We start from the raw sequence: 20,240 nt of genomic DNA on the forward strand, positions 1-20,240 counted from the left end.
CTAAAATTATTCAAATGCCAATGCTGTTATGGTCAGCATGAGAAATAAATTCTATACAATTCTCCAGCTTCCAAATAAAAGGATTTCTATAGTCAGAGAATCTGTTTATAAATTATAATATAAAATTAAAAATTCACCACATTTCAGCATCAAAAGCATATGCCAGGAAAAAGAATCATGTATTGAATGTAACAGAAAATAGGCTCTGTTCCTATTTATAAAAAATCTCGTTATAAAAGCAAACTTGTGGAGCAGAAATATGGTATTCAGTTCATCGGGTTATGCCTCAGGTGTAAGGAAATGCGTTGAACCAAGCGGCAGTGTGGGTGGTGGGAATGGAAAATGAAACAGGTGAAATGGATAGTTCATGAAAGAGGTAATTTTCCTCATAAAGATGTATAATTCTCAACTGAAAGATGATTTAGTCTAAGCCAGGAAATACATTTAAGTGGAACAGGTAAAAAAGATACCAATTTTTTTAAATGGGAGGGGCACTGCAAATGTGAGAGGCTGGTAAAGTTGAAACTTTTACCACAATCCTCTCCCCAAATCTCTGACACTTATTGTATTGCTCCAGGAAGGGATATATTTCTTTCAATAAGCTTCACACAAGTATTTTTTATGGATACATACACTTTCTAACATAAATAAACCAAAGCCAAATGAAAATAGAAACTTATCAGAAACATAACAATTCCTTGTCTATATCTTAAATAGAATGATATAATTTCCAGCTTCTAGTTAATAGCTCTAAGAGGATGTTCATAAAGAGTTAATTCTGCTTAATATAGGAATGAAACCTATCTCCTAGGGAGGTAAGAGAAGGGTGGGGAGAGAAGGGGATTTATCCAGTATTATATAGAGAGCCCAAAGACAGTCTGAAATTTTATTTTACCATCTCTCTCCTCCTTCCTTCCCTTCCTTCTTTCCTTCTCTCTTTTAGTCTAAGTAAAATACCCAATGACCAGGAATTTTCTGTCAATCTCTTTAAGCTATAAAAATTTTAGGCACACAAACTGACAAAATATATAAAACCCAAACATCCAATTTAAATATTTTAGGCATTTTTATTTAATAAATAACTTCAGTAAATAGCATTGTAAAAAGTGAACTGTTAAAATTAAAAGGCACTTAAAATAAGAATGTGACTAGTATGAAACCAAACAGGAAATTCAAACAGTGAGAAGTAAATATACAGTGGTCTGTTACGTCACTAATTGAAATTAAGAACTGCTTAACTGATGGCTGTTGCATAAGCCATAGTACAATTTCACATGGTCATTAAAAAGGCAAATGTACAGCTAAAACATCAATGAAAAAGTACTGATAACAAAAAAGTCTTACCCAAAATTGCAAACAAATACATTAAAAGATTAGAAGAGGTGATAAAAAGCACCAGGCTTTAAACAAAATAAAATGAATAAAATAAATTCACCCAGAGGTCCCCAATTCAGCAAATACTATGTAAATTAAGGCCTTTATATAAATCAAGGACTTTTTTTTGCAGAAAATTCCCCAATACTTTTAAACAAGGCTTGAATTTAAAAAAAGAAGGCATAAAAGTTACCAAGATTAAGTAACTCTTGAAATGGCACACAGGTTTTAAAGCTATGTTTTCCCTTCCTAACTCTGACTTTTCCCATGGCCTTTGTAGATCAAACATTTCATTATTTTACACAAGCAACTCCCAACATACTCATCTTTCAGATACATCATGTCATCAGTCATGTCTAATAAGGAAAATAACAAAATAATAAATTTAAAACAATTCTAAACTAGCTAGAAGGACATTCACTTTGGATTCTGTATAACTGAAAAGTGACATATCTGCAAAGCAAGAAATCAGTTTTAATACTTAAGAGAAACTCTCATCATACTCATTATTTTAACTACTGCCCTTTCAATCACTCTAGAAATATCGCTTAATCCACTAAGAGCTGGATTTCAACAGTCCAGGAGGAAAAGGTCAAAAAGGCACAATGCAACCTTAGATGATAAGGATAACCATCCTGTCTCAAGTCTTCTGTCAGTCCCTGGCATTGATTATAACATTATTTTCAAAATAATAAAAAAATTTTCAAATTATACATATTGTACATTTTCAGAACCTGCCCAAGAGAGAACCACAGCAACACTGCCCTGAAACTACCTTACTGTGGGTGTGGAATTACTACTTTGCACTCAGTGTTGTGGATACGCACTGGCAGCGCTCATTTTCCCTCATACTTCGGATTGACAACAGTTGTCACAGCACTCTTATAAATAGGATTTTCACCCTAAAAAAAAAGAGAAAAGTTATCAGTCACTCTACTGAAGTCATGTAACATTATTTATAAGACAATATTAAAAGTAAAGATCGTTTTCATAAGTCATTTCCATTTTACCTGTCCAGGCATCACACTGAATTTTTTAAAAGGCATTAAAAAGTTTACACAAAATTTGAAAATGAAAGCTTTGCCCTACAAGACTAAAGGTACCCCTGTCATCTGGCATTATTTCCTTTCTGACCCATTCCTCCACTGGAGGGCGTGCTGTTAACGGCTTCTCTCTTTTAAACTGGTTTTGAATGGCTGTCTTGAAACTAATTTTGAACTTAAGGAATTCTTCTGCCATCAACTGCCTGATTCTTAACCCTTTACTGTGCACAAAGGTGCTTGATAATGAAGACTCCTTGGCTTTCATCTCTGTGAGGGAGATATTCTTCTGAGGCTCTGCCACAAAAGTTGTGGTGAGTTCTGGGGTAAGACTGTCACAGTGTCACTGCGAGCACAGTACCTCCACCAAGGCACCACGTTGCCGCATTTGCTTAGACAAAAATCATTTCCATTCTTCATGAAATGATTGCTATTCTTCAATATCGTACTGATGAAATGTTTTATTTTATTGTTAATTCTGTATTTTACTAAAGAGTACTGAAATCAAGCCCAGTAAATGACTCCAAGCCATAAACACAAGAGATTTTTCAGTATCCAAAACTTTACTGACACTGATGTTTTAAAACAGGAAGATAACATACATCCCCATGCTATCATTTTCTTAAAAAATCCTCTTATGCTAAGTGATACATTTAAATAACTGCTACAGCATTCTTTCTCCTGCTTGAAAGTCAAGTGAGAAATATGGCCAAATATTCCTACCTCAGAGGAAATAACAGCACAAATGAAACAAATATTGAAGAAAAACTTAAAACATTTAAATTTTAGGCAAAAATTAAGATTTTGAAATGCTGTTTAGTTTTGTATCTTACTATAGAACCATTTGAGGTGATTTCAAAAAATATAGAAGGCATCTAAACAGTAATTTTTGCTTTTAAATTTTATTCACACTTGACTGCAGGTTATATTTGGATATAGTTTTCACTGCCACAATTTCTGCCTCCTAGGAGGGTACGGTTTGGTGGATGACAAACATGAAGATAAATTAAAGCGCTCTGAAACAGTACAAAAGAGAATTATGTACATAAAAAGGGAACAGTATAAGAAAAAAGGGATTGACTCTGAGAAGATCAGGGATATTGTCAAAATGAAACTGACTGTAGATAAAACACTGAGAGGTATACAGACACACATACACATGCAGTCAAGGTGTTGGGGAAAGAATGGCACAGTTAGGTAGAAATATACATAGTTCAGAAGTTTTTAAAGGGTGCATGTGTATGTTTTGAGGAGTGGGGAAGGGAAAGGAGACAAGAAAGAAGACAGTGCCAGATCACGAAAGGCCCTGTGTGCCATGCTAAAAAGACTGAATTTATCTTGCAGACAGGAAATCACTGAGGGAAAATGCAACATATAAGGGCTGGGTCTTGAGAGACACCAAATAAACCACTATGACTTCAGCTTAGCAGTGAGCCTGGATACCGACTGAATCGTGACAAAGTGCCTTAGCCCCACCCCACAAAACACAATTTGACCAGTCATTTCTGAAACATGGAGGAACTCAGGATCCCTCAAAGACAAACATCATATAATCTGGATGATAAAAAAATCACATAGGATATCAAACTCTGAGCTCTCATCCCAACTGGAGCTAAAATATGATTATACAGACACTGTAGCAGACATTTCATAATGGAGGCCGGAGTCTGGATCCCGGCAACTACATTGCTAATGAGTGATCAGTACAAGTAAGTTACATTCTTTATTTCCACCTTCCTATTATATGAAGCTAGGACTGCCCATTCTTTCAAATATGCTAGGAAAATAAATTACCATTTAATTGTTTCTTTAAACTGATGCATTAGATAAATCTAATGTTTAATACTTATAAGGGAGGTAACAACAACAAAAAATGGAGAACAACAACAAAAAAACGAAAGAAAAAAACACCTAAGTTATAGATGAATCCAAAGTACGATTTACACGGCAGAACTTACCTTTGGAGAAAAGTTTGCCTTTTCATATACACAAACATTTATACTTATTATTTCAAAGTCCATCCAAACAAAATTTTAACATGCAAGGTTAGAGGTAAAATTAAATTACCTGCATTGGGCATCACCTTAAACGAAGGTAAGCTAAAATAATGCAGATTAGTTCCCATGTTCAGAGTGCAACCCCTCCCCATCCCAACAAAAAGCAAAGCCTATTGAAATCAAGAGAGCAGGGTTATGTTCAGCAGTGACGACCTCTGATCTCAGTAAATGTCATCCTGTGCTCCCTCTGGAAGGGCGGACATGGTGGTGACAGCATCATTTCTGTGGTGTGTTAGAAATGCAGTGCACAACCGTGGGGATTAGCAGCCCACATTTAATGTGCTTAACAGCTTTAACAATTACAAAGCTGATAATCTGATTTTTTTAATGTACCTACATGAGTAGTCTTATGTGCTGAAATAATCAGAGTGCCTATTATTTGAAATATGTTAATGATATAATTAACTGACTGGCAACCTTAGTCCCATATTGGAAGAGTGCTTTACAAGCCATGATTTGTTTTAATTTCTTAATGCTCATTCATTAATTTCTATTATTTCTACTTTAATTTTTCTTGAGAAAACATCTCAAAATAACCTGTAGCCATTAATTTGCATGGATTTCACCAATGAATAAATTTTTACAAAACTTTCGCATCCTGAATTCCTCAAAATGCTTATTTTGACTGAAGAAGTAATACTGTAGCCAAAAACTGACTTAACAATGAAAACATTAAGTTTCACTATTAATTACTAACTTCCTTCAAAGCACAATTTAACAGACAGCAAAGGTGAAAATTTCACCTTTCAATAGGAGATACAGAAACTTTTCTCATATAAGTAACCACATGAAAGTGTCAATATTTGATTGTTTTTGACAGGGAGGGAGGGAGGGAGGGAAAGGGATCCCAGCAAATCAGTTTCCTTCTAAAACTAACTTTCTGTAAAGCATTAAGCGAGAAAGAAAAGAATGCATCAAATCTCATACTAACAGGAAAACGTTACCAAACTACACATATATGAACCTGACAATAATTTTCTGCCATCAAATTTAACTTTGCCATTTCAAAAGTCTTAAAATCTGCTTAGAAATAAAAGAAAAATCTTGCAAGTAATGGCTTCTAATGTTATCGGTACTTCCTGTTATCTCTTAAAAATATTAAACATTCCTGTACTTTAAGATCTTGTTATTATTTTATAAGCACACTTCTCAGCAGAGTAAATAAGCAAATCTGAAGCGTTGGTTTCTAGGTAACAAAGTGATCTCCCAGTTACAATGTCTGCCCAACACAGTAGTGCTAGAGTAACACTAACACCATGAAGTTAACCAGAAATACCAAAAAGTGTCATTTTTTGTAAAGAGTGATCTCCCTCTTCCTAACCAGGTAACAGCATCTCCCGAAGACAGACAATGATTGCTACTAATATAAGGTAGTGGTTAAGAACCTGGATCCTGGAGCCCAGGGGCCTGGGTTTGAATCTCAGCTCTTCCACTAACTAGCCCGGTGAACTTAGCCAAGTTACTGAACCCTTCTGTGCCTCAGTTTTCCAATATGTGAAATAAGAATAAAAGTAGTTAGGAGGGCTTCCCTGGTGGCGCAGTGGTTGAGAGTCCGCCTGCCGATGCAGGGGACACGGGTTCGTGCCCCGGTCCGGGAAGATCCCACATGCCGCGGAGCGGCTGGGCCCGTGAGCCATGGCCGCTGAGCCTGCGCATCCGGAGCCTGTGCTCCGCAACGGGAGAGGCCACAACAGTGAAAGGCCCGTGTACCGCGAAGAAAAAAAAAAAAAAAAAAGTAGTTAGGAAAGGAAAGAAGAGTTCTGGATCACCAGTCAGGAGAATTGGTTCTAATCACAATCTTTTTATCGGAGAGTTTTAGGGGCTTACATAATTATATTAAAACATGCTAGAAGCACTTCATGAAAACTCAGTTACAAGGAAGAAGCCTGTCCACTACTGCTAAAAGAGAAAATGAAAATGATAAATTTGTCATCCAGGTAAAGCATATACTCACCAAAGTAACTTACCCGAGCTTAGAGAATACGTTAACCAAGCTTTATTACCACTATGAAATTTTCAACTAAGTTTTTATTTAAAACTATAATAGGATTTTTCTCTTTAAAGTCTTTGTTACCTTTCAAAAAGAGTTCAGTGTTAGCTTTGAGTATTAGAATTATTCAGTAACTAAGAAGAAGAAATATATATAAATAAAAGGTTCTGATTTTTAAAGGAATTTTAAGTTACAGTCAAGAACTAAAGATTTTCAAAATATTTCTAGAATCAATAACGATGACACTGTAGTTATATATTATACAAATGTTATATACCAGGTTACATTTATTCTATTTTGAACTTTAGTTTTCATGTTCACTTTTCATTGTTTCACCCTAAAACTTACATATAATAATTTGTTATATTATTATAAGGATAATAATACTACCTAAAGCAAAGGACTCTAGTAAGGATTATAACTGACAGGCTGCTATCATACACTACAGTCATTAGCCAAGAACAACCACACCAAACAATATCACTACTGACTCCATGTTAAAGCTCTGTGAAGTGACCCAATGCCATTCTACTTACTAAGTGGAAGAGCTGGGACTCAACCCAGGTCTCTCTGATCACAAAGCACATTCTCTTTTCACTACAACACAGCTGCTGCTTCTATACCATAAAGCTTCATCCAAAGCCCCTCTAAACACTAACTGTATTAACACACAAAAAGAAAAGCCATAGTATAGCCATATAAATAAAGCCAGATTTAAAATAAAAAAAGGCAGCAATAGTGATAAAGGGCACACAGTGCAGCAGAAAGGATAAATTTCACATGCAAAGACCGAAAATGAAAGAAAATACGAACGGCAACTTAGAGACCAGCTTTACGTCCATAGTTTGGATTCTTGAAATTATTAACAGGACTCTTGTAAATCGGATTTTCTTGCTGAAGTAAAAGAAATAGTTTCTAATGACTTCATCAGAAAAAAGCTGACATGTATAGTGTTTAAACACTATAAAAGAGAATTTTTACTATTTTTACACTTCCAAAATTAATTTTTTTAAAAAACCCAAGCAAATTGTAGTAAAATGCAAATGACTAAAATTCATTTACAATTTAACAATACTGAAGATTGTCACTGCTTTCTTGTATCAAAAGATGAATACACGAAGGCCAACGCTTGGCCACCTCGGCCTCCCACCCCACGCTTCAAAGCACTAACTGCTGGCATCAACGTTCATCACTTGCAGCTTCTAAATTTTTATAAAGCCAGGTTTACTGAGTCGTAAAATCGCAGAGAACAAAAATACCCTTTTTAAGTACACAGTTCCATGAATTCTCAAATGTATAAACACACCCACAATGAAGATCATCCCACGATCCCTCGGGCCACTGGATCTCATTCCTGCCTCTAGGGTTTTACCTTTTCCAGACTGTCATATAAGTGGAGTCATACATATGTAGCCTTTTGAGTCTGGCTGCGTTCTACTTAGGTTTCTTTGTTGGGGGAAAAGAAAAACAGAAAAAGCTTTCTACTGAATAGCTTGCTATTACTTAGGATTCTATTTGATTCTATTTTACATGAGAAAAAAAAGGGAGAAGAGCAGATTTAAGATTAAAATTATTAAGGAAATAAAAACAATGACCACAGTAATCAGAAGAAACATTCTTATAATTGTTTTGTTTTAATAGGATATACTTAAGATGTTTTCTATTTTTCACTAAATGCAAGTTTTCTGAGTAATAAATTTTGGGGGGAATAAAATATTTAAAGGACTTTAATTATCAGCTTTAGAGCTAATAAGTCTTAAAAGTGTTACATTTGCTTTATGAATCACCCTCCTTTTTACATGATTTCCAACTTACCGTGTCCCATTTGGCATTCATTTTTTCCTTTTCAAATTTGGCAAATTCCCTTCTGTCGTGAATGATCATTAAAAGCTTCCAAATCAGCAGCAATGCAAGGCCAATAAGAACAATTCCAGCAACCACACCTGCTACAATTGGGATAATGTCTGGACCAGTGGGGCACTCTGTAAAGTAAGAAGCAAAGGATGAGCACATGAGGGACTAGAATGTGAAGGTACAGCCAAAATTACAAAGAGCTGGGCAGTCTCATAAAAAAACACACAGGAATTAAAATTCCAAGGTAAGTGAATGTACACTATCCCAAAGAATCTATAAAAAAGATACTAGAAGTAACAGATGGGTTTACAAGACCCCAGCGTACATGATCAATAAAGAAAAGTCATGTATTTCTACGTATTATATAGAAATTGACTTCTAAATTTAGAAAATGGTATTTTCTACAATGGCACCAAAAATCATGATATACCTATGTATAAATCTAAGAAAATATGTGCAAGATTCACATGCTAAAAATTATTAAACACTGATGGAAAAAAGACCTGAATAAATGGAGAGAGATTCCATGTTCATGGATCAGAAGACTCAACATTGTTAAAATGTCAATTCTCCCCCAATTTTTTTTTTAATAATTTATTTTTATTTTTGGCTGCATTGGGTCTTCGTTGCTGCGCATGGGCTTTCTCTAGTTGCGGCGGGCAGGGGCTACTCTTCGTTGCAGTGCACGAGCTTCTCACTGCACTGGCTTCTCTTGTCGTGGAGCATGGGCTCTAGGCACGCAGGCTCAGTAGTTGTGGCACGAGGGCTCAGTAGTTGTGGCACGAGGGCTCTAGAGCGCAGGCTCAGTAGTTGTGGCGCACGGGCTTAGTCACTCTGCAGCATGTGGGGTCTTCCTGAACCAGGGCTCAAACCCATGTCCCCTGCACTGGCAGGCAATCGGATTCTTAACCACTGCACCACCAGGGAAGTCCCTCCCCCAATTTGATCTATAAACTCAATGCTATCCCAATCAAAATCCTGGCAGGACGTGTAGATATCAAGCAAGTTTATTCTAAAATTTACAAAGAAGTAGGAGAACTATGAAAGTGTTTCAAAAGCACTTTCAGAAAAGAACAAAGTTGGACAACTTGTATTACCAGATTTCACAACTAGCTATGAAGCAACACTAACTGAGACAGTGTGGTATTGGCTAAAGGACAGATGCCTGGATTAACGGAAAACAATCAAGAGTCAGAAACAGGCCCACATATATAAGGTCATCTCATTTTCAACCAAGGTGGAGAAAGGTCAACCTTTTCAACAAATGGTTCAAGAACGACTGGAAATCTACATATAAAAAAACTGGACCCCACTCCATATACTAAGATCAGCTCACAGTGGGTTACGGACCTAAATGGAAAACCAGAACTATAAAACTTTTAGAAGAAAACACAGGAGAAAAATCCTTATGAACTTGAATTAGACAAAGAGTTCTAAGACATAATAGTAAAGAGCAAGATCTATAAAAGAAAAACCTGGTAAATCGTATTTCATCAAAATTTAAGCTTCTGATCTTCAAAAAACACTCAAGAAAATGAAGACAAGGAGGCACAGACTGAGACAACATTTGAAAAATACATATGCAAAACAACAGAGACTTTAAAAAAACAGTTTGGCTGTTTCTTCTGAAGTTAAATATATGCCTCCAAAATCCATTCCTAATATTTATCTGGGAGAAATTAAAACTTACATTCCCATAAAAATCTGACCACAAATGTAGAAAATTCCAAAGGATATTAAAAGCACCCAGAAAAACCAAGATAAAAATGTTTCATCTTTTGAGAAGCTGAACAAATTCATGCTGTATATAACATCCTTTAACAAATTATCTTTCCCAGTGTCCAAGCCTAAAATCAATTCATATTTAAATATCATTAATAATGATGGTGCTCTTACCGAGAGCCTACTGCCAGGCGCCGTGCTGAGGGCTCTGTGTGGGCTACTGCATTTACTCCTCGGACTCTCCATTCACAAAACTCAAAACCTGCTTTCTCTTTCCCTTATTTATTAATTAAATACTAGTTTAAGCTTTGAGAGATTAAAAGTGTCCCAACTTGGACATATAATAGTCCAGCTGGAGTTGTTCCTAGATATTAGGGAAACTACCAATAGCCCTAAGCAGTAAAGAGACATAAAAGAAAACGCAAAGAATTTTGAAATGATCAGATTTCTACCTGGAGTCTCTACAACATGAACAGTGGCCTCATTGTTCCCGTTCACTGAATATGTGAAGTAGAACCAGCAATCGTCAACGTCCTTCTCCTTACAATGGGACAGGGGATCCACCTGGCCTGGCTGCGGCAACCTGTCCCGATTTTCAACCTTGGTAATGTTGAAATGCGAACATTCCTGAGCACACGTGTCTTTCTTTTCTCCCTTGTTGAAGGCTCGGCACTGAACACATTCCCTGTTAAAATGCAAACGATTACATTTATTATTTAAAATAATATTTGCTTAAAGATTATTTTGTGTGCTAGACTCAAAATTTAACCAAATTAAGCCAAGAGCAATAGAAGAAGATATAAATAAATGAAGAAACATATTTCTAGATGGGGAGACTAAACATAAAGATGCTAGTTTCCCAAGTGATATTATAGATTTATTACAGCTCAAACTAAAATCCTCCAAAAGAAATAAGAGTAGGAAAATGAAACTAGCCCTATCAGATATTTAATACACAATTTAAAGCCAAAATAACTTTTGAAATGTGTCGCTGGTACAACAGTAGTTCTTTCTTCAAGGGACAAAACTCAATTTTATTTAGTTTAGTCAAAAGATAGTTAATTAAGCAATTGGTAATGCTAATTTAACAAAGGTTACCACATGGATTCACTTACATAGCAAACTCAGATTGAAATAACTGTACCATCACTCTCGTACGACACATTTCAGTATCATGTGACAAACACCAGCTACTGGGAAAGAATTTTTAAGATTTAAAAACTGGGCTTCAATGTGACAGTTTATTTACAGCGTAACCTGACGTTAGCGCTGTTCGCTGTATGGTGTGCTGATACAGAGGCCAACAGCGAGTTATCACCCATTTCAAGCAATTCGGAAACACTCACTTATGCTCGGCACAGACTCCAAGGCACGTCTGGCACATCTCACAGGTCGGCCCTTGGAACTTGGGATCTGTACACTTACAGGCGCCACACTCACAGACACCCCGGCCATTGCAGATCTGCCCATTCACAGCCGTGCAGGAGGTAGTGTCCAGAGAACAGTCACAGGCACTGCCAGTGTAGTTAGGGTTGCATTCACACACACGACACTTGCAGACACCATTTCCTGCAATAAAAAATATCATTTCTCATAACAGCGGTAAAAATGTAAAATCAGAGCATTGACCGAAAAGTGAAAACAAGCAGTAACATGTAAGAAAGGCTGTCTGTGGGATGGAGTGACCCTCAATGCTGCCCTTTTTCTATTTATTCACTAAGCAAACTCTCAGGATTTTTTATTGTATTAGATAGGACCACATTTTATAACCATTTTCAGACCCCTTCTCACCTCCACAAATTAAGCCATTGGATCTATCACAGTTGAAATTATCACACTCGCAGAATTTGCCAGAATAAATTTCGTTTGTATTATCCCTCTTCCGACACACACACTGTCCACAGACACATTCTCCATTGTTGCTACATATTTCTGAACTGTTCTCTTTCCTGCAGTAAGCGTCCATATCTTCACTGTTCACCTCATCTGTGCTACATTCACAATGTCTCCCAACACGTCCCTCGTTGCACCTAAACAGAGTCCAAAATTTCAATCACATAAAATAAAAATAAGTGAAAGTAACAAATCATGCTGTGAGAAAGACTGGGAGAGGAAGTAAGACTATGGACATTATCTTCAAACTACACTTTTATCACATGTCACGCCACACGTCACAGACGTGCACAGAAGTGTACATATATGCACACACACAGAGCCATTCAAATCCATATGCAATCTCCACGGGGGCCTAGGAAAAAAAGCCCTCTTCAGGAAAGTAACCATTTTGATCAAGATGAAAATACAATCTAGCAATGAACAGGTGAACAAGACATTTAGAAACATAGGATAAACTTATTTTTAAAAGTGCTGTGTTTTCCAATGATATGCTATTTATTACATTTGCTATTATAGGTGAAGCAATCGTCCAATTGTTAATCCAAAAAAATACAATAAACACACCCCAAAAGGTGCATGGAAGTTGAAGAAAAACATACTGAGCCTATCATTTGAAAATATAACTAACATACTGTTTAAAAATACATTTATCCTATGGATCCAGACTTCTCAGCCACACTGCTTATTTTTAGAACACCTAGTGTTCAGACAATGAAGACACTAGTTCTGTATCTGGTAAATACACAAAAAGAAGGAAGGCAAAGCATTTTCAAGATGATCTTTCAGTTAAGTAATATTTTACTAAAAATGGATCTACACAATTCAGTCAGGATATGTATGACATGGAAAATTTAAAAATGTAACATTTTAATTGTTATTTAGAATAGAAAGCTAATAACTGATGGCAAAATACAGCCATCTATTTTTCTCATAATTAAAAACCCTTCAAAGCATAGTCATTTGGGGCTGACACCTGCATCAAAATATTCTTCCCTCCTCCTATTCTTTTAAGGAGAAAGATTATTCAGAGTACATTCAATTTTAATTTTTAATTAAAAAGTAATCACAGTATGAAAATAAAATTTAAAATAATCTGACTATAGTTTTGTTAGTAGTAGATTCTATGTTCTGAAAATACTGTTTTCTTTTCAATTTTACAAAGTATATTGGTTTTTTAAAAACTATTCCAGCGACTCAGAAGTACATGTAATACACGGTGAACATCCTTTATTGCTTCCTAATTCCATTTCCCAGATACAATCACTATTATTTTATATAAGCTTATTTAGCTCCAGAGAATTCAGACGGCTATAATGAGAGGAAAACCCAAATGCTACCTTAACCATTTGTTAAATATACATCTTGGATGGCTATAAAAGCTTTTATTTTACAGTAAAGGACAGTCTGCCTAAGGAAAAAAAAAAAAGGCAGGGAAGAGCTTTCCATAAATAGCACACACAAGATCATCAAATTGATCTTGTGGTGAGCAACAGTGGCCGGAACAATCATTTATTTGCTCCAATAGACAGAATCTCTCTGGACGCCCAAACAGAGCCTGCCCCTGCAGCCGTCCCAGCCACAGTCCTCCCGCACCCCGTCACTCTCCACAGCCCCAGCTCACCTGCAGGCTCCACACTCAAAGGTCCCATTGCCATCATGGCACTTGGGACTGCCAGGGATGCCTTCACTCTGGCATTCACATTCACAGATGAACTGAAGAATAATCTCTACTTCTTCAGTGAAGCCCAGAGGCTTAATTTTAATGGTTTCAGAATTCTTATTTGGACATTTATTTGAAGTTACGCTGATTTCAAACTGAACCTTAAGGGAAAACAAGAAGATAAGTTAACAACTAAGCAATTTAAATCTACTTTAAAAAATTGCAAAAAGCCACTCCAAATTATATTTCTTTAACTGTTTCTCAAATTATAAACTACATTGCCTGTAAACAGTTTTTTCTCTTCTTCAGAAAACGTTTATGGAACATACCTCATCCCCAATGGAAATATTAGAGCATTTTCTCCCATTTTCCCCTGTTCCATTCACCCCATTCTTGCAGTAAGACTTGTAATTTATTGTTACTCCTTCTGGTAATTTGCTGTTTTCCAAAATGACTTCTGAAGACAAGGACTAAAAGAAAGACTATTAAACAGAGGAAAGGCAAACGAATGCTACTATAAAATAAGTTGAATGCATAAATCCAATGGGTAAAATGAACTGTTAAGAAACAGTATCATTTAAATAAAATATCTGAAGCCAAATCTTGAGTGACCAGAAAACACAAAACCCAGAGAAATGGGCTCTAATTAATAAGGATCAATTCTTCAAAATAATGTACATGACTGAAAAAAGTATTTATGGTTTAATTACTGAGTTAAAATTTTAATGATGATACAGCACAGAGGGCCGGCATTAATTATGAGGAGCCTTAAGAACGCAGAACGCTCTCCTCCCCCGGTGGCAACACAGCTCTCCTCTGACCCTACCAACTCCCAGCTCACTAGGGCCTGAAGTAAACGATCCGCTACACTGGTCTGGGAACAAATCTGCTCAGGTGCAGTTGCAGCCCTGCGCCCTCACCCCCCAAGAAAAGAAAACCCGAAGTGGGAGGATTCAAGGCACCGCGTTTTTAGAACAGCAAATTGCTCAGGACCAACGGAGAAGGCTGCAGCAGCAAGCTCTCTCCTGGTCACACTCCTGCACGGATGGAGTTGGGAAAGCATTAAGATATGCTGTGAAGACGGAGAACAAAACAGCTATGGGAGAGACAGGGAACAACCAGAATCTAGAAAATCTTTGTAAAAACCTCTCTCTTCGAGTAGGGTCTTTCCAAAAAATTCTGGGAACCCCTAGCATGAGGTAGAAAATATCTAAAATTCAACCCATCAAAAGGCTGGGGTGGTGTACACAGTACAGGATGGTTACTGTTGTATTACAAAGGCCTCCAGAACACTTACAACAGTTATTGACCAATGGTGAATGAGTATCACTAAAGTACTCTGAACTAAAGCTCAAGGTGGAGAAAATTCCTCTTTAATTTCAACTTCCTTCCAATCTGGGGGGAAAAAAATCTTATAAATCTTATTAAAATGGTAAGTCAAATATATGTAAATACATTCATATATACTTTATGGTACATGCATATATGACTGTGTGTACCTCCTGAAAACAGAGAACTATATACCCTGAATATATGTCAAGAGAAGAATTAGCCAAAAAAAAAAAGCTTTTCTGGCACAATTCATCAAAATAGATGAATCTATAAAAAGAAGGGGTGGAAAAAGAAGACTGAGGTCATCCTATAAATCTAAGTTGTTTCACACTTGCTTTCCAACAAGGAGACTTATTACTTAACAACATTAAAACAGAATTTAGAAATTTTCCCCACATGCCTTTGTTACATTTTGCTCTGCAGATACTTATTTGTAAGAGAATGAGTTTTGCCTCCAGATGCAGAATTTAAGTTTTATGTTGTCTTCTGGGGCTTGCTAAATCGTGTATGAAAGGAGTTTTACTTTTTTTGAGAAAAGTATTCTGGACCACAGGGTATTGCCCAAAACAGATCTTATTTAAAACGCACTCACGTTGTATGCATCGATGATCAACTGAATCACATTGCTAGAATTTGCAGATAATGTTCCTACTGCTGACTTAGGGATCAAATTTTTCAGTTCCTGCAATTAAAAGAGAAAACATAAAATACAAGTACTACTCATTCAACTAATTAGCATCTACTGAGTACTTACTATTTATTTTTAAATAACAGTTCTCGATACATTTCCTAAATAAACTCAAGGAGTCAGACCTAAAAACAACTAGCTTTACAATGTAACTAAAATTAATATACATCACTTTTTTTTTTAGCTGGTGACATTTTCCCGCATTTCAATTCAGACATATCATTTTGCCTCTAATGACTAAACAAAAAGGGTCTAGAAACGTCTTCCTCTTTTGATCTCACATGTATATATTTACCTTGTAAACGGGCTGAAATTCTTCAGTAACTGCAAAAATCGTCTGAATGTTATTTTCACTTAGTTTTTGGACAAGGTGAGCAATAGAAGGATAATCCTAAGAAATTAAGTAATAAAATTCAGTATGTAATTACATCCAATCTACTCCAGGTTTTCAGTACTTGCTGAAAATAATGATTTGCAGATATCAACTGGATTACTTACAAAAGACTGCTTGAAACAACACAAATTATTGCTGAAGTGGGTGCTGTCTAGTGGGTTTCTAATCCTCTTCTATCTTTATATGTAAATTTTAAATTTCCATAATAAAAAGACTTTAAAGAGCAAGATTATCTGTGTATATTAAATGTCAGAACAATGAAAGTAAAGAACTGCCAGTAATTAAAGGTTATATTATCTACGTATCACTTAAGAAAAAGACCAAGATTCAGCAAGGTTTAGATTTCTTCCAGACCTCGAATAATTTGCCAATCTTTATTTTCAGTAGAGGCAGGGTGCCTGCTTTCTTAAATCATGTATAAATAAGACAAGGAGTGTTAAGACTATACAAGTGATTTGATTAGACATAATATCAAGCTTGCTACCCCCTGACGTACGCGAGTGAGAGGAGACAGCTCTGGGCTGAGGCGCAGAGTCGGGAGTCAGCAGCTCCCTTCACCCCCGGGCCCTCATCTACACGGAAGGAAGCAAGCACAAAGCCAGAGACTCAAAACAGCAACACGAGCTTTCCTGCACATTAGGTCAGGGCCCAACTCACCAAAATAACAAAACCCCAAACCCTGAAGAACCCACGAGCCAGTCACCCACAATACACTTCGTATTAGACCCTAAACCCAACCTGAATCCATTCAATATGTAAGGAGCTAAGCACTTACATAATAATGGCTCATGGTGTACACATCATTTTCCAGGTGACACTGTCCATCATTTGGTAAAACAATGCCACCAAGTTTCCCATCTCCAGCAAAGTGAAACCCAGCATCCGTGGAAAACACCAGCAGCCGTGTCACATTCCTCCAGCCAATCAATGACTCAAAAAGAAAAGGATTTCAATTTTAAAATACTACCCACAATTCAACATAAATCTTTTCATCTTTCTGTAGGCTACCTCTACATCTCAACCTAATTCCGTACCTTCTCTTTTCACGATGCCAATATCCTTGCGGATGAAGGCACAGAGACCACTGAATAAAACTCCCCCACCTCACTGTAAAACTCCACCCTGCCTGGCTGTCCACCTCTCTCAGCTCTTTTTTAAAAACTGTATCTTTTAAAGTCCATGTCTCTCTCCCCATTAGAAAGTACACTCGCTGTGTGCAGGGCAGGGACCACCATCAGGTTTTGTGCTTCATCTTATCTTCAGCGGTCAGCACAGTGCTTGGCACATAGTAGGTGCTTAATGAGTAAATGCAAATGTCTCAGCCCACACCCATCTTGGCCCAAATATCACTCTCTCATTCCCATCCATCCTTGCTCCACCTTCCGTAGCGTATACTTTATCAGCCACCACATTAGGCCTTCCTTTTTTAATTACAGAAAAAAGTACCTTCTCCAAAGACTTGCCCTGCTTAATTCCACCCATTCTAACCCATCAGTACTGCTTATTTATTCATTTATTTTATTTTCCACCTTATTCAGCAAAGAATTTAAAGTAGCAGTAAAATCCTCTAATATGGTAATTTTATAATCACATCTGTCTAAATACTCAATTATATCTGTATATATCCTCATAAGACTATAAAATCCTTGAAGGCAGGAATTAAGTTTATTAATGCCGGCAGTCCAAGTGGAATGTCTCTTTTTCATGGAGAGAAGTGGAACAGTTACTCTCAGTCAGCATGAGGAAAACCGAGAGTAGCGGCCACAGATGCTATGGCTTGTTCTAATCCCCAGGCTGAGGCACAGGTAGAGGCAGCCCAGAGAATGCTCTCTCCACAGTGAGCTGCTAACAGGATCACAAATGAATGGCTGGAGAGAAAACAAGCATCAGGCTGGGCACTACCTGGAATATCACTCTCTTCCCCTTTAAAAGCAGAGACTATCCTTAAATTGCAACTACCCCAGTGAGAGGTCAAGAGTAACGATAATCTAATAGTTAATATTTGCTGGGTGCTTAGTGGCACTGTATATGGATTACCGTATTTAAACTTCGTAACAACCCTATGAGGTTTATCTGTTATTATCCCTTCTTAAGGAGAAGGAAACAGCCCTCTAGAATGGCAAGGAAATTGCCTAGTGGATGAGCAGTGATGGGAACATCTGAAGCCATTTCCTAACAGTCTAAGGACTGTTCTCTTAAACACTATACCATATTATCATCTTGGGTATCAAGTTACACATTAAAAATTGGTTGGAAAATAACCATTAAGAAGCATCTGGAATCCAGGAAGGTCTTCTAGAGCATAGGGGTACTCTAGGGAAAAAGGAGCGGGGGGTGGGGGGGGGGGCGGGAATGAGACAGGTACTTAAACTTTATCTACCTCACAATGTTTTCTAGTTTCAGCTTCAGCTGAATCATTAAAAGGTCACCTCAAAATCATCACCTGGTAAATGGGTCATAAAATTCTAACCACTAGTCCAATGGAGATCAGCTTACTACTACTGAAAATCTTGCAATTAAAATTACAATTATATGACTTCTCAAAATACCTGTTCTCATACAGATTTCAAACTAAGACTTAAAAAGTTCTTTCTTTTTGAATGACTAAGACATGGGGAAGACAACTCTCAAAGATGATAAGCAGAAGAAAACTGACCAGAGGAAAATGGTGTCTGAGACACAGTCCATTTGAGCACTTTAAATGCTCCTGGAGCCGTCCCAGATAACCCCAACTCCATCTCAGGCACGAAGCCGGAAAGCTAGGGTTCCTGGGCCTCTTCTAAACACCTAGAGCACCAGCTGAAGCTAAACTGCCCCGCTGTTTCAAGTGGTGAGCATCCTGGCTTTTAGAACCCTGTGTAAATGAACTAACTGCCTGGTTTAGATAGAGGCATAACGATTAACTATGCTTTTATAAAGCATTCGTAGTTGGAGGGAACTTAAGGGATCAGTCAAGTATGCTACAGTAATTAAGGTAATTTCTTCTGACAGCAAAATCACACTCAAAATCCATACAAATAATATCCTTTTGTAGAAAATGAATGCACTCACTCCACAAACTGCAACTTGCATGATTGCATCAAAGCCACCTTCTGGAGAATCCAAATTTCCAGATATGCGCTGTTTACCAACAAGTTCATTAAATACCTCCCCTTTATCAGTAAGGCTGAGCACATTTTTATAGCTAAATGGGCTGGTGCAGTTCTGTTCACTTGTGCAAGGGTTCCTGAGTTTAGCTGGTGTTGTGCTAATGTAAGGCATCACGGTTTTCTCCACAAATGAGCCAAACCCTGTGAAGGAAAATGCACACACAGTGATGACAGATGGAGGGTAGATGGATGGACGGATGGATAAACTGCATGAAAAAAATCAAGTACATTACCACCTGTAAGTTAATCTTTTTCTTTAATAAGAAATAATAAGGGTTTTAATAATTAGGTTTGGAAAAGAGATCACTGTATGAAAAATCCAGGTCTGATGTGAGATTAAGGCTGTATAGGCAGGTGTGGCCATACTAACTAGTACTGAAAAAAACTGTAATCAACATGTTTATAAAATATATCAACAAACCAATGCATAAATTCCTGTGAAAACATGCAAGCATTTTATTACCTATGTGGTGTAAGGTGTGTCAAATAACATGACGCCTACAGTAACAGAGGAACAAGGAGGCGGAAAAATTATTAGATGTGTGACAGGAGTATCAGTTCTCTCAAAAAGAAAAGACTAAAACCTGGCCTATTTATCTCACATGCATGTGGTGAAGAACAAAACTGCCAGTATTTATACAAATGAAAACTATTAATTTTCTCAAAATTCCTACCAATTCGGAAGTCTGAAGTAATCCTCCTCATTTCATTCATCAAATCAGTGCCAAGACTTTTCACATTCTCCAAGTCGTCTTTCATAGAGTAGGAGAGGTCCATAAGGTAGTAGAGATCGATGGGATAGTCTTCAGCTCGCTTGAATTTTAATGTAAATGTCTGTGGCTCCCCTAATTAAACAGAGAATAGAAAAGAAAATTAGCTTGCCAACAATCAAAAAGGGAATGAGAAAAACCAAGTAAATTCGATCGATAAGGTATACACTATAAACTGTATTGTCGACACAGTTTTTACAAAAACCTGGGCATTCCACAGGTAACTGAATAAATGGAGGTGTACTCATTTCAATCACAAATGCTTAAAATGCCAGGCCCCGGGGACGGTGAAAAAGACAGCATTCCCCATCCAC

General features: G+C 37.0%; 1 protein-coding gene across 27 annotated transcripts in view; it reads right to left on the reverse strand.

The window, feature by feature from the left end:
- Window positions 1-1,042: 1,042 nt before the first annotated feature.
- Window positions 1,043-20,240, reverse strand: part of ITGB1 (integrin subunit beta 1) — an 81,509-nt gene continuing 62,311 nt past the window's right edge. For 18 of the 27 annotated variants that reach the window (XM_032622464.1, XM_032622467.1, XM_032622458.1 and 15 more), the window contains 12 exons: window positions 19,831-20,001; window positions 19,059-19,297; window positions 16,783-16,938; window positions 15,909-16,004; window positions 15,518-15,607; window positions 13,923-14,063; window positions 13,555-13,754; window positions 11,829-12,067; window positions 11,384-11,606; window positions 10,490-10,722; window positions 8,277-8,443; window positions 1,043-2,276 (listed from right to left, as the gene is read on the reverse strand). In XM_032622464.1, the coding sequence (XP_032478355.1) occupies window positions 2,211-2,276; window positions 8,277-8,443; window positions 10,490-10,722; window positions 11,384-11,606; window positions 11,829-12,067; window positions 13,555-13,754; window positions 13,923-14,063; window positions 15,518-15,607; window positions 15,909-16,004; window positions 16,783-16,938; window positions 19,059-19,297; window positions 19,831-20,001 (2,021 nt within the window). In that variant the 3' untranslated portion in view covers window positions 1,043-2,210. Of the gene's footprint in view, window positions 2,277-7,274; window positions 7,356-8,276; window positions 8,444-10,489; window positions 10,723-11,383; window positions 11,607-11,828; window positions 12,068-13,554; window positions 13,755-13,922; window positions 14,064-15,517; window positions 15,608-15,908; window positions 16,005-16,782; window positions 16,939-19,058; window positions 19,298-19,830; window positions 20,002-20,240 lie in introns of all 27 variants that reach the window. The other 9 variants (XM_032622473.1, XM_032622472.1, XM_032622453.1 and 6 more) reach the window with 8 other exon arrangements.

This window comes from Phocoena sinus, chromosome 2, assembly GCF_008692025.1.
Source record: "Phocoena sinus isolate mPhoSin1 chromosome 2, mPhoSin1.pri, whole genome shotgun sequence".
Lineage (NCBI taxonomy): Eukaryota > Metazoa > Chordata > Mammalia > Artiodactyla > Phocoenidae > Phocoena > Phocoena sinus.